The sequence below is a fragment of the Hydra viridissima genome, unplaced genomic scaffold, assembly GCF_058129835.1.
Source record: "Hydra viridissima isolate aposymbiotic clone 2 unplaced genomic scaffold, HvirCarnegie_v1 scaffold_8, whole genome shotgun sequence".
Taxonomy (NCBI): domain Eukaryota; kingdom Metazoa; phylum Cnidaria; class Hydrozoa; order Anthoathecata; family Hydridae; genus Hydra; species Hydra viridissima.
In genome coordinates this window covers 13368755-13383701 of record NW_028324307.1, presented here as the reverse complement: position 1 = coordinate 13383701, position 14947 = coordinate 13368755, and the positions used below count along the sequence as shown (strand labels likewise).

Genomic DNA, 14947 nt, shown 5'->3' with positions numbered 1-14947 from the left:
AAACCTGATATTATTTTCTAATTTTACTAATGTGGAAATGTGTATCTAACTTTATTGCAAATTTAAATATTTAAAACAATAAAAATTACAAATCATATCTTTTTATTTAAACCTTTTTTATTGTTAAAGGTTTAAAATTACAGAAGGTATGCATGTTCAAATATTGATTACATATTGATGTTTTCTTCCTGAATAGATCTCATTTAAAATTTCTTGGTGCATTATCAAAAATTAAAATGCTGTAAAAATAAACCTTTTTACATTATTTTAATTTTTGAAAATTTAATTTTTACTATTCCAAATTCAATTTTACTGCAAAAGTTCCTCTGTTTATGAAAAAACTGATGGAGGATTTCTATGTGGCAATTCAAATGTTAGCAAAGAAATAAGTAACAGAACTGCCTATGTTTGAAATATTTTATAACCTTTCTAATCATTGTTAAATCAAAACCTAATCTAAAGAATTTTAAAGAAATTTTAGCTTAACATAATATTTTTATATTTACTATAAACCTATTTTAATTATTTCTAATTATAGATATCTAAAGAATATAAACATACAACCTTAAAAACATAATATAATTTTAAGATTTAAAACAATGTTCATACATTACATGCATCTAACAGCCTATCTTCTTATAACATGAAATATAAGATTATTAGTTGATTAAAACAAATAAGACATTACACCTTTTTAATTCTGTGTAACTGATAATTCAATGTTATTATTTTAATATTAAAGATATGAGCTTTGGTAATGATGAATGCCAAAACATTACAAGCTGCACAAGTTCCTCATTTTGTAAAAACACTGATGGAGGTTTTGTTTGTGAATGCTTGCCTGGCTATTCAAATATTAGCGAAATAAGCAATAATACTGACTGTCATGGTAATATTTTATTCTGCTTTTTGGCTATGTTAAATTAAAACCTTATCTTGACTTCTACTGAAAAGATTTTTCAGTTTCGCTTTGTATTTGTATCTTTGCTAATAATATAGTTTGATGTTTTATAACCATACATATGGAAATGAAAATCCACATACTACAATTTAAGGTTAAGATCTTTTTCAAAGATAAAAGTTTAGGTTGATACTTTAGTTACTTCCAAATGCTTTTCTTCTCATAAATTCTTTTGCCAGACAATTTAATGTTTAAAACATTGAAGATTTTTTAACATTTCAATACTGTGTCAATGATAATTCGGTAGTTCCTTTTTTAATATTACAGTGCTGTGTTTAGATATTGATGAATGCCAACTCAATAGCGTGGGTACAAGCTGCACAAGTTCTTCCGTTTGTAAAAATACTGTGGGAAGTTTTGTTTGTGAATGTTTACCTGGTTATTTTCAAAATGGGGAACTAAGCAAGATAACCAACTGCACTGGTATTGTTTTATTCTATTACTTTTGACAGTTGAATTAAAGGCTTCTCTTGTCTGCTGCTGAAGATAGTGTTTAGTATTGCTTAGTAATTGTATCTTTGCTATTAATATACATTGTTTATTTCTAATCATACATTTGAAAATGAATATCCACAAACTAGGTTACAAAGTTAACATCCTTTTAAGTTTTAAGCTTATGTTTTCACAGTATTTGGTGCTAGTCGCTTATCTTCTTGTTACATGTAGTGTCATGTTTGTTGTTTAAAGCATTGAAGCATATATTAAAGCATATTTAACATTTTCATGCAGTTTCAGTGATAATGCGACGGTTCACTTTTTTAAGTATTACAGTGGTGTGTTTAGATGTTGATGAATGCGAAGCCAAAAGTGAGGGTACAAACTGCACAAGTTCCTCATTTTGTAAAAACACTGATGGAGGTTTTGTTTGTGAATGCTTGCCTGGCTATTCAAATATTAGCGAAATAAGCAATAATACTGACTGTCATGGTAATATTTTATTCTGCTTTTTGGCTATGTTAAATTAAAACCTTATCTTGACTTCTACTGAAAAGATTTTTCAGTTTCGCTTTGTATTTGTATCTTTGCTAATAATATAGTTTGATGTTTTATAACCATACATATGGAAATGAAAATCCACATACTACAATTTAAGGTTAAGATCTTTTTCAAAGATAAAAGTTTAGGTTGATACTTTAGTTACTTCCAAATGCTTTTCTTCTCATAAATTCTTTTGCCAGACAATTTAATGTTTAAAACATTGAAGATTTTTTAACATTTCAATACTGTGTCAATGATAATTCGGTAGTTCCTTTTTTAATATTACAGTGCTGTGTTTAGATATTGATGAATGCCAACTCAATAGCGTGGGTACAAGCTGCACAAGTTCTTCCGTTTGTAAAAATACTGTGGGAAGTTTTGTTTGTGAATGTTTACCTGGTTATTTTCAAAATGGGGAACTAAGCAAGATAACCAACTGCACTGGTATTGTTTTATTCTATTACTTTTGACAGTTGAATTAAAGGCTTCTCTTGTCTGCTGCTGAAGATAGTGTTTAGTATTGCTTAGTAATTGTATCTTTGCTATTAATATACATTGTTTATTTCTAATCATACATTTGAAAATGAATATCCACAAACTAGGTTACAAAGTTAACATCCTTTTAAGTTTTAAGCTTATGTTTTCACAGTATTTGGTGCTAGTCGCTTATCTTCTTGTTACATGTAGTGTCATGTTTGTTGTTTAAAGCATTGAAGCATATATTAAAGCATATTTAACATTTTCATGCAGTTTCAGTGATAATGCGACGGTTCACTTTTTTAAGTATTACAGTGGTGTGTTTAGATGTTGATGAATGCGAAGCCAAAAGTGAGGGTACAAACTGCACAAGTTCCTCATTTTGTAAAAACACTGATGGAGGTTTTGTTTGTGAATGCTTGCCTGGCTATTCAAATATTAGCGAAATAAGCAATAATACTGACTGTCATGGTAATATTTTATTCTGCTTTTTGGCTATGTTAAATTAAAACCTTATCTTGACTTCTACTGAAAAGATTTTTCAGTTTCGCTTTGTATTTGTATCTTTGCTAATAATATAGTTTGATGTTTTATAACCATACATATGGAAATGAAAATCCACATACTACAATTTAAGGTTAAGATCTTTTTCAAAGATAAAAGTTTAGGTTGATACTTTAGTTACTTCCAAATGCTTTTCTTCTCATAAATTCTTTTGCCAGACAATTTAATGTTTAAAACATTGAAGATTTTTTAACATTTCAATACTGTGTCAATGATAATTCGGTAGTTCCTTTTTTAATATTACAGTGCTGTGTTTAGATATTGATGAATGCCAACTCAATAGCGTGGGTACAAGCTGCACAAGTTCTTCCGTTTGTAAAAATACTGTGGGAAGTTTTGTTTGTGAATGTTTACCTGGTTATTTTCAAAATGGGGAACTAAGCAAGATAACCAACTGCACTGGTATTGTTTTATTCTATTACTTTTGACAGTTGAATTAAAGGCTTCTCTTGTCTGCTGCTGAAGATAGTGTTTAGTATTGCTTAGTAATTGTATCTTTGCTATTAATATACATTGTTTATTTCTAATCATACATTTGAAAATGAATATCCACAAACTAGGTTACAAAGTTAACATCCTTTTAAGTTTTAAGCTTATGTTTTCACAGTATTTGGTGCTAGTCGCTTATCTTCTTGTTACATGTAGTGTCATGTTTGTTGTTTAAAGCATTGAAGCATATATTAAAGCATATTTAACATTTTCATGCAGTTTCAGTGATAATGCGACGGTTCACTTTTTTAAGTATTACAGTGGTGTGTTTAGATGTTGATGAATGCGAAGCCAAAAGTGAGGGTACAAACTGCACAAGTTCCTCATTTTGTAAAAACACTGATGGAGGTTTTGTTTGTGAATGCTTGCCTGGCTATTCAAATATTAGCGAAATAAGCAATAATACTGACTGTCATGGTAATATTTTATTCTGCTTTTTGGCTATGTTAAATTAAAACCTTATCTTGACTTCTACTGAAAAGATTTTTCAGTTTCGCTTTGTATTTGTATCTTTGCTAATAATATAGTTTGATGTTTTATAACCATACATATGGAAATGAAAATCCACATACTACAATTTAAGGTTAAGATCTTTTTCAAAGATAAAAGTTTAGGTTGATACTTTAGTTACTTCCAAATGCTTTTCTTCTCATAAATTCTTTTGCCAGACAATTTAATGTTTAAAACATTGAAGATTTTTTAACATTTCAATACTGTGTCAATGATAATTCGGTAGTTCCTTTTTTAATATTACAGTGCTGTGTTTAGATATTGATGAATGCCAACTCAATAGCGTGGGTACAAGCTGCACAAGTTCTTCCGTTTGTAAAAATACTGTGGGAAGTTTTGTTTGTGAATGTTTACCTGGTTATTTTCAAAATGGGGAACTAAGCAAGATAACCAACTGCACTGGTATTGTTTTATTCTATTACTTTTGACAGTTGAATTAAAGGCTTCTCTTGTCTGCTGCTGAAGATAGTGTTTAGTATTGCTTAGTAATTGTATCTTTGCTATTAATATACATTGTTTATTTCTAATCATACATTTGAAAATGAATATCCACAAACTAGGTTACAAAGTTAACATCCTTTTAAGTTTTAAGCTTATGTTTTCACAGTATTTGGTGCTAGTCGCTTATCTTCTTGTTACATGTAGTGTCATGTTTGTTGTTTAAAGCATTGAAGCATATATTAAAGCATATTTAACATTTTCATGCAGTTTCAGTGATAATGCGACGGTTCACTTTTTTAAGTATTACAGTGGTGTGTTTAGATGTTGATGAATGCGAAGCCAAAAGTGAGGGTACAAACTGCACAAGTTCCTCATTTTGTAAAAACACTGATGGAGGTTTTGTTTGTGAATGCTTGCCTGGCTATTCAAATATTAGCGAAATAAGCAATAATACTGACTGTCATGGTAATATTTTATTCTGCTTTTTGGCTATGTTAAATTAAAACCTTATCTTGACTTCTACTGAAAAGATTTTTCAGTTTCGCTTTGTATTTGTATCTTTGCTAATAATATAGTTTGATGTTTTATAACCATACATATGGAAATGAAAATCCACATACTACAATTTAAGGTTAAGATCTTTTTCAAAGATAAAAGTTTAGGTTGATACTTTAGTTACTTCCAAATGCTTTTCTTCTCATAAATTCTTTTGCCAGACAATTTAATGTTTAAAACATTGAAGATTTTTTAACATTTCAATACTGTGTCAATGATAATTCGGTAGTTCCTTTTTTAATATTACAGTGCTGTGTTTAGATATTGATGAATGCCAACTCAATAGCGTGGGTACAAGCTGCACAAGTTCTTCCGTTTGTAAAAATACTGTGGGAAGTTTTGTTTGTGAATGTTTACCTGGTTATTTTCAAAATGGGGAACTAAGCAAGATAACCAACTGCACTGGTATTGTTTTATTCTATTACTTTTGACAGTTGAATTAAAGGCTTCTCTTGTCTGCTGCTGAAGATAGTGTTTAGTATTGCTTAGTAATTGTATCTTTGCTATTAATATACATTGTTTATTTCTAATCATACATTTGAAAATGAATATCCACAAACTAGGTTACAAAGTTAACATCCTTTTAAGTTTTAAGCTTATGTTTTCACAGTATTTGGTGCTAGTCGCTTATCTTCTTGTTACATGTAGTGTCATGTTTGTTGTTTAAAGCATTGAAGCATATATTAAAGCATATTTAACATTTTCATGCAGTTTCAGTGATAATGCGACGGTTCACTTTTTTAAGTATTACAGTGGTGTGTTTAGATGTTGATGAATGCGAAGCCAAAAGTGAGGGTACAAACTGCACAAGTTCCTCATTTTGTAAAAACACTGATGGAGGTTTTGTTTGTGAATGCTTGCCTGGCTATTCAAATATTAGCGAAATAAGCAATAATACTGACTGTCATGGTAATATTTTATTCTGCTTTTTGGCTATGTTAAATTAAAACCTTATCTTGACTTCTACTGAAAAGATTTTTCAGTTTCGCTTTGTATTTGTATCTTTGCTAATAATATAGTTTGATGTTTTATAACCATACATATGGAAATGAAAATCCACATACTACAATTTAAGGTTAAGATCTTTTTCAAAGATAAAAGTTTAGGTTGATACTTTAGTTACTTCCAAATGCTTTTCTTCTCATAAATTCTTTTGCCAGACAATTTAATGTTTAAAACATTGAAGATTTTTTAACATTTCAATACTGTGTCAATGATAATTCGGTAGTTCCTTTTTTAATATTACAGTGCTGTGTTTAGATATTGATGAATGCCAACTCAATAGCGTGGGTACAAGCTGCACAAGTTCTTCCGTTTGTAAAAATACTGTGGGAAGTTTTGTTTGTGAATGTTTACCTGGTTATTTTCAAAATGGGGAACTAAGCAAGATAACCAACTGCACTGGTATTGTTTTATTCTATTACTTTTGACAGTTGAATTAAAGGCTTCTCTTGTCTGCTGCTGAAGATAGTGTTTAGTATTGCTTAGTAATTGTATCTTTGCTATTAATATACATTGTTTATTTCTAATCATACATTTGAAAATGAATATCCACAAACTAGGTTACAAAGTTAACATCCTTTTAAGTTTTAAGCTTATGTTTTCACAGTATTTGGTGCTAGTCGCTTATCTTCTTGTTACATGTAGTGTCATGTTTGTTGTTTAAAGCATTGAAGCATATATTAAAGCATATTTAACATTTTCATGCAGTTTCAGTGATAATGCGACGGTTCACTTTTTTAAGTATTACAGTGGTGTGTTTAGATGTTGATGAATGCGAAGCCAAAAGTGAGGGTACAAACTGCACAAGTTCCTCATTTTGTAAAAACACTGATGGAGGTTTTGTTTGTGAATGCTTGCCTGGCTATTCAAATATTAGCGAAATAAGCAATAATACTGACTGTCATGGTAATATTTTATTCTGCTTTTTGGCTATGTTAAATTAAAACCTTATCTTGACTTCTACTGAAAAGATTTTTCAGTTTCGCTTTGTATTTGTATCTTTGCTAATAATATAGTTTGATGTTTTATAACCATACATATGGAAATGAAAATCCACATACTACAATTTAAGGTTAAGATCTTTTTCAAAGATAAAAGTTTAGGTTGATACTTTAGTTACTTCCAAATGCTTTTCTTCTCATAAATTCTTTTGCCAGACAATTTAATGTTTAAAACATTGAAGATTTTTTAACATTTCAATACTGTGTCAATGATAATTCGGTAGTTCCTTTTTTAATATTACAGTGCTGTGTTTAGATATTGATGAATGCCAACTCAATAGCGTGGGTACAAGCTGCACAAGTTCTTCCGTTTGTAAAAATACTGTGGGAAGTTTTGTTTGTGAATGTTTACCTGGTTATTCTCCAGATGGTGAATTAAGCAAGATAACTAACTGCACTGGTATTTTTAGATTTTCTACTTTTGATTGTTTAGTTTTAGCCTACTTATCCTTTTTTCATTTACTTTTTTTCTTTTCCTTTTTTCTAAGGATTGGGTTTTTTAGTTATACTTATTAATTGCGGAATTGAAGATGTGATATCTAAATAGCATGTTTTTAAGCATTATAGTAGTATATGATGCTAATTAAATTTTATTTCAAATATTTCAACTTAGTTGATTTGTAGTTGACTTAGTTGATTTATGTTTCAATTAATTGAGTTTGGTCGACTTTGAAAAATTTGTGAATTGTTTTAGTTTGTAGATTAAGAATTTCAAGCATGTAACAACATGCTTAAAAATCTTAGTCAATAAACTAAACATGTTTTTTTAGGTAGTAGCTACTTGAAATAATGTAGTAAGCAGTAAATCTGTTTATTTTTTTGATCACTAGCAGTGTTGAAATTGATTATGTAAGTTTGTAAAAGCTGGGTTCCTTTATTCTGTGGAGACACTTATTGTTCTCAATTTATATTATATTTTGTTGGAATTTTGTTAGAGTTTTTTATTTTCTTTTTCTTTACTTCATAATAAGATATTGATGAATGTGTTGTTAATAAATCTTGCAATTGGTATCGTGGTGTTTGCAGCAATAATCCTGGAGGTTTTGATTGTTCATGCACAGGAGGGTGGGAAGTTAATTCAATTAATGCCAATTGCTCTGGTAAGATGAACCTTTAAATGAAATAAAGGTTTTTTTTTCTTTATATTTTAAATCAGTTTTTCTCTTTACTTTCTTTTGTTTTTTTATATTTTTGTTTTTGGTTTCGTTTGGGCAGATAATCTTAAGTTAATAACACTGTTCACAATGTTTTTATATAATTATTAATTGCCACAAGACCAATCACCTATAGAAAAAAAATTACCTAAACTTTTATTAATGCAAAACGTTGTCCTCGCATAATTCCTAAATATGTGTCTGGTACCATCTGATCTTACCTCATTTACAATTAACTGTTAAGTAAATATATTTAAAAAATAAAAAAAATTTTTATATATTGTAAATTAAATTTGATTACAAATTAATAAAATCTTAAAAGTATGCGTACAAATTTGACACAGTAATAAGTTAATCAAATATCAATGATACAGATGTTAAAGAACATTTGATGGTGTTAAACATTATTTCGCACTGCCAATTGGTGCATTGAGACAGATATTTTGCATATAACTTTACAAAACTGTTAATAGTGTCATTAACTTATGGTTTTATATGGTATCCTAAAGAATAAAGAATGAAAAAGATAAAGATCAGGGGAATTTTAAAGGAGAGACTTTCTCTTCCATAGTTACCTCTGGTGATGTTTTTAAACCATTAATATATTTGAAAATTCTTTTACTATGTTTTGTATTTTAAAATTACCTAACTTAAAATCCTATAAAAATGTAATCTTGTAAACTGATAAAGTGTAACCCTGGTACTTGATTTGTAAAATGTATCTGGAGCATAAATATCAGTTTGCTAAACATTAGAAACCACTGAAATCATGCAGAATTTGCTTTTTCATTCTAATTTGCAATGTAGTAAACACATATTTCATAACTTTATTTACTGAACGGAAATTTTTGGCTTTTGTATCATTTTGCCAAAACAAAATTTTCTGTTTTGACATCCTTTTACTTATTCAGTTTCAGCCAAAAGTATGGTTTAAACCCACTACTGTGATGAACCAAAACCTTTTTTTGTAGAAGATTTTTTTTAAGTTTAAATAATTTATTTTTAACTTGTGTGGGATGAAGATTTTCTAATGGTCTTTTAATAGTTTGTGGGTAAATCAATTTTTAATTAAAACAGTTGTAGTGATTTTGATTGAAATCACATTACATAATTCGATTCCAGTTTACATTCTGAAATTGTTCTTTAAATGATTTAGCCTTTAGTGAACAATTAAAATCAATAATTTCATGAAAAGTTATTCAGTGCTGAATTTTACAATGGAAAATAATTCGAATGGAAACAGTTTGACATTGGAAGTGAAAAATACTGCCATAGCATGCTCAATCCAGTCTATGAAAAGATTAAGCTTCCAACAAAAAAATTAGCTCAACAAAGATAATGCTGAAACAGTTTTCATTATGGGTATTTGGGCATGATGGCACACTTCATTTTAGACAAATGGGAGTGGATCAAATTTTGCCTGTCATGTTCCAATTTTGATGAAAAACATTTTGTTTCAAACATTTTTCAAAGAAAAGATCTTAAGAGATAATGCAGCAAGTATAAAAGCATCATTCAGAGAACCACAGTCTGTTTACAATTCTGCTGGATGTCTGAACCATTCACTTCAATTAGTAACAAAAAAGATCTTTTATCACTTCAGAGTGCTGTAAGGTTAACAGAAAAAGGTCAAAAGCATTTCACTCATGCTTCTTATTCAAGCTACTTCTTTTCTGAGGTCTTCAACCAACAAGAGATTCAAATGATCAATTGTGACAGGCTCGGGCTCAAAAATGATGTCCCAATATGCTGGAATTTAACTTATTATATGTTTGAAAGAAATCTGTACTTAAAATCTGCATTTGGTTCTGCACTGCTCAACTGTCCACCAGCATTAAGTTCACTGTACAGAATTGGAACCTGTGTGAAAAGCTGGTACACATCTTAGCAGTTTTTGAAGAAGACACAACTCTCTGGAAAGGGTGCTTGCATCAGTGCTTGTATTCCTATTGTGACAGCTATCATGAAGTCATTTGAAGTTCCCTCAGATGACAAAGAAATGATGGGCATGAAAAATACTTTGAAGAAAGCAATGGAGGCTTGTTATTTTTAATTGAAAACTATAGCTCATTTTGCAAAAGCAAGATTTCTTGATCCCAGATTCAAACAATGCTTCATTAGATCCCATGAAGCTTTTCAAGCGGAATAAGGCGGTTCATATAATGTAGTTCGAATATGAAGAGATAACAATACTAAAAGCAAACATTAGGTTTACAAAAGTAGCAAATATATTCCTTACACCAACTCCAACATCTACAGAAGTTGAAAGGTTGTCTTCAACTGCTGGAAACATTCTTTTAAATGAAAGAAATAGAATTTTGCCAGAATGAATTTAGTTTTGCAAAGAAAATGTTTCAATTATTAACTCCAAATATTAAAATGCCATATTAAAATGAGACATTCTACTTTTTATTCAGTTATGCTACTTGGTGGCTGTTTAGATGTAAAATAGTTCTTTTTTTTTTTTTTTTTTGCTTTAATTCAGGGATGTTAAAATTTTCAGGGACATTGAATTTTAGCTCAAATTTTGATTTTGGTCATTCACTACTTTACACACATAGCTATTTGCAATATTATTACAAAAGTTCCCAGAAATGATTTTACAAAAAGCATATTTTAGCATATTGACATTTATAATATACTTCAAAATATTTGCGATGATAAAGGCTGATGAATAAAGAAGAAAGAAACTTTTCGAAATTTTTTGCTCATATTTTTCACATTTATTTATAGTTTGTAGCAATATTTGTCTATATTTCAGAAACTAAATCTTTTAATGATCAATATTAATAAAAGTAAACTGTTCTAATTTTTTATATTACTAAGCTATAAAAATGTCACTCTGTTTTTTTGATTATTTTTTTATTATTTGTTGGTTATTTTTCTATTATTTGTTTTCATTAGTTTTCTATTATTTGTTGAACTTCCAATATTAAAATTAGTGCTCTATGTTATTTGCAAATGTTCTGTGAAGCCTCTTTTTGAAAACACAAAAATGAAAGTTTCCATTTACCTTAATGAATCAATTTTTAGTTAAGTTTTTAGGATGCCTTTAGTCAATAAAGTTTGCACCCTTTTTGTATCTTAAAATTTTTAAGACATCATTTCATGTTAGTTTTGTTGTGAAATGTCTTAATTTTGTGTTATAACTATTTTTTCTGTAATAGTCTGCATACAGTCTTTTGATGTTGTTTCCATTCTAAATTGTTAGCACCATCTCCTGGAGCGGTAACTGCAGAGTCTTTTGAAATAGTCATCTATGAGTTTGCAGTAACTAGCAGCCCAATTGAGTAAGTTGGTTTTGCACACAATTTTAAGAATTATTTATCAGTTATTTTTTTAACTAAAAGTTTAAACATGAGTAAATAGCATTGAAGTAATTGAGAGAAATATCAAAAATAAGAAAGCAAAAAATCCTAACATGTTGTACACTTTCTAGAACGTACTACATCATTTTGGTCAAACTAACATCAGGCAATCTTCCTGTGAGGGATCCAAGCTCTTACACATGGGAAGAAATAGATAACCACACCGATGGTTTGAAATTAGTTGGAGCTTTAGATAAATCTCAAAAAGGCAAGAAGTTTAAAGTGGGTGGGGACTCACCTCGTAAAAGAAGGGATGCAAGTGGTAAGTGTATTCCATTGATAAGTTGATTGCTTTTAAGTAAAAATAATCTAATAAGACTTTTGAAAGATAATAAAACACAAAAAGAGTTTTTTAAATTAACAAGCAAATAATTATTTTATCAAACATAAACCTACAAAAGGATGAAACTAAAATTGAGCAAATATTCACAAAGCACTATAACCTAGCTCGTGCTAGCATTTAAGTCTAAAAATGTGATATAAAAGATTTAATTCTTTCAGTGCCACAACCTGACAACTCTCCTCTTGAGAAAGGAGTTTCTTATTCAACATTTATAAAAGGAGTAACAGCAGATAACACCACTGTGACATCCACATATAGTGCTCCAGTTGTTGCTGAAGACCCGACAACCACAACAGCTGCAACTAGTACAACTGAGTCACCAACCACCACAACTGAATCACCAACCACCACAACTGAATCAACAACCACCACAACTGAATCAACAACCACTACAACTGAATCAACAACCACCTCAACTGAATCAACAACCACCCCAACTGAACCAACAACTACCACAACTGAATCACCAACCACCACAACTGTAGCTCTTTCTAGCACAACTGAATCAACAACCAGCCCAACTGAATCAACAACCACCACAACTGAATCAACAACCACTACAACTGAATCAACAACCACCTCAACTAAATCAACAACCACCCCAACTGAACCAACAACTACCACAACTGAATCACCAACCACCACAAATGTAGCTCTTACTAGCACAACTGAATCAACAACCAGCCCAACTGAATCAACAACCACCACAACTGAATCAACAACCACCTCAACTGAATCAACAACCACCCCAACTGAACCAACAACTACCACAACTGAATCACCAACTACCACAACTGTAGCTCCAACTACTACAACTGAATCAACAACCACCCCAACTGAATCAACAACCACCACAACTGAATCAACAACCACTACAACTGAATCAACAACCACCTCAACTGAATCAACAATCACCCCAACTGAACCAACAACTACCACAACTGAATCACCAACCACCACAACTGTAGCTCTTACTAGCACAGCTGAATCAACAACCACCCCAACTGAATCAACAACTACCACAACTGAATCAACAACTACCACAACTGAATCACCAACTACCACAACTGTAGCTCCAACCACCACAACTGTAGCTCCAACTACCACAACTGGAACTCCAACTACTACAACTGATTTACCAACAACCACAACTGTAGCTCCAACTACCACAACTGTAGCTCCAACTACTACAACTGAATTACCAACAACCACAACTGTAGCTCCAACTACTACAACTGTAGCTCCAACTACTACAACTGTAGCTCCAACTACCACAACTGTAGCTCCAACTACTACAACTGAATTACCAACAACCACAACTGGAGCTCCAACTACCACAACTGTAGCTCCAACTACCACAACTGTAGCTCCAACTACTACAACTGTAGCTCCAACTACCACAACTGTAGCTCCAACTACTACAACTGAATTACCAACCACCACAACTGGAGCTCCAACTACCACAACTGTAGCTCCAACTACTACAACTGAATTACCAACAACCACAACTGGAGCTCCAACCACCACAACTGTAGCTCCAACTTCCACAACTGAGTCACCTACCACCACAACTGTAGCTCCAACTACCACAACTGAATCACCAACCACCACAACTGTAGCTCCAACTACCACAACTGTAGCTCCAACTACTACAACTGAATTACCAACAACTACAACTGTAGCTCCAACTACTACAACTGTAGCTCCAACTACCACAACTGTAGCTCCAACTACTACAACTGAATTACCAACAACCACAACTGGAGCTCCAACTACCACAACTGGAGCTCCAACTACCACAACTGGAGCTCCAACTACCACAACTGGAGCTCCAACTACCACAACTGTAGCTCCAACTACTACAACTGAATTACCAACAACCACAACTGGAGCTCCAACTACCACAACTGGAGCTCCAACTACTACAACTGAATTACCAACAACCACAACTGGAGCTCCAACTACCACAACTTTAGCTCCAACTACCACAACTGTAGCTCCAACTACTACAACTGAATTACCAACAACCACAACTGTAGCTCCAACTACCACAACTGTAGCTCCAACTACCACAACTGTAGCTCCAACTACTACAACTGTAGCTCCAACTACCACAACTGTAGCTCCAACTACTACAACTGAATTACCAACAACCACAACTGGAGCTCCAACCACCACAACTGTAGCTCCAACTTCCACAACTGAGTCACCTACCACCACAACTGTAGCTCCAACTACCACAACTGAATCACCAACCACCACAACTGTAGCTCCAACTACCACAACTGTAGCTCCAACTACTACAACTGAATTACCAACAACTACAACTGTAGCTCCAACTACCACAACTGTAGCTCCAACTACTACAACTGAATTACCAACAACCACAACTGGAGCTCCAACTACCACAACTGTAGCTCCAACTACCACAACTGGAGCTCCAACTACCACAACTGGAGCTCCAACTACCACAACTGTAGCTCCAACTACTACAACTGAATTACCAACAACCACAACTGGAGCTCCAACTACCACAACTGTAGCTCCAAATACTACAACTGAATTACCAACAACCACAACTGGAGCTCCAACTACCACAACTTTAGCTCCAACTACCACAACTGTAGCTCCAACTACTACAACTGAATTACCAACAACCACAACTGTAGCTCCAACTACCACAACTGTAGCTCCAACTACCACAACTGTAGCTCCAACTACTACAACTGTAGCTCCAACTACCACAACTGTAGCTCCAACTACTACAACTGAATTACCAACAACCACAACTGGAGCTCCAACCACCACAACTGGAGCTCCAACTTCCACAACTGAGTCACCTACCACCACAACTGTAGCTCAAACTACCACAACTGAATCACCAACCACCACAACTGTAGCTCCAACTACCACAACTGTAGCACCATCTACCACAACTGTAGCTCCAACTACCACAACTGTAGCTCCAACTACCACAACTCAAGCTGGGACTACTACAACTCAAGTTACTACAACTGCGTCAGCAACTACCATAACTCAGGCTTCAACTACCTCGAGTGAGTCCCATCTTTCTTCGTTTTGAGTTGTTTACAGTTGTTTAAAAT

At 32.3% G+C, this 14947-nt stretch overlaps 1 protein-coding gene across 1 annotated transcript in view; it reads left to right on the top strand.

Moving 5' to 3' along the window:
* Nucleotides 1-14947, top strand: part of LOC145186235 (uncharacterized) — a 101861-nt gene that overhangs the window by 60196 nt on the left and 26718 nt on the right. The window contains exons 32-49 of the mRNA XM_090094652.1: nucleotides 743-889; nucleotides 1241-1384; nucleotides 1745-1888; nucleotides 2240-2383; nucleotides 2744-2887; nucleotides 3239-3382; nucleotides 3743-3886; nucleotides 4238-4381; nucleotides 4742-4885; nucleotides 5237-5380; nucleotides 5741-5884; nucleotides 6236-6379; nucleotides 6740-6883; nucleotides 7235-7378; nucleotides 7950-8078; nucleotides 11344-11422; nucleotides 11572-11762; nucleotides 12002-14899. Coding sequence (XP_089950778.1) covers nucleotides 743-889; nucleotides 1241-1384; nucleotides 1745-1888; nucleotides 2240-2383; nucleotides 2744-2887; nucleotides 3239-3382; nucleotides 3743-3886; nucleotides 4238-4381; nucleotides 4742-4885; nucleotides 5237-5380; nucleotides 5741-5884; nucleotides 6236-6379; nucleotides 6740-6883; nucleotides 7235-7378; nucleotides 7950-8078; nucleotides 11344-11422; nucleotides 11572-11762; nucleotides 12002-14899 — 5316 coding nt within the window. The remainder of the gene's footprint in view (nucleotides 1-742; nucleotides 890-1240; nucleotides 1385-1744; nucleotides 1889-2239; nucleotides 2384-2743; nucleotides 2888-3238; nucleotides 3383-3742; nucleotides 3887-4237; nucleotides 4382-4741; nucleotides 4886-5236; nucleotides 5381-5740; nucleotides 5885-6235; nucleotides 6380-6739; nucleotides 6884-7234; nucleotides 7379-7949; nucleotides 8079-11343; nucleotides 11423-11571; nucleotides 11763-12001; nucleotides 14900-14947) is intronic.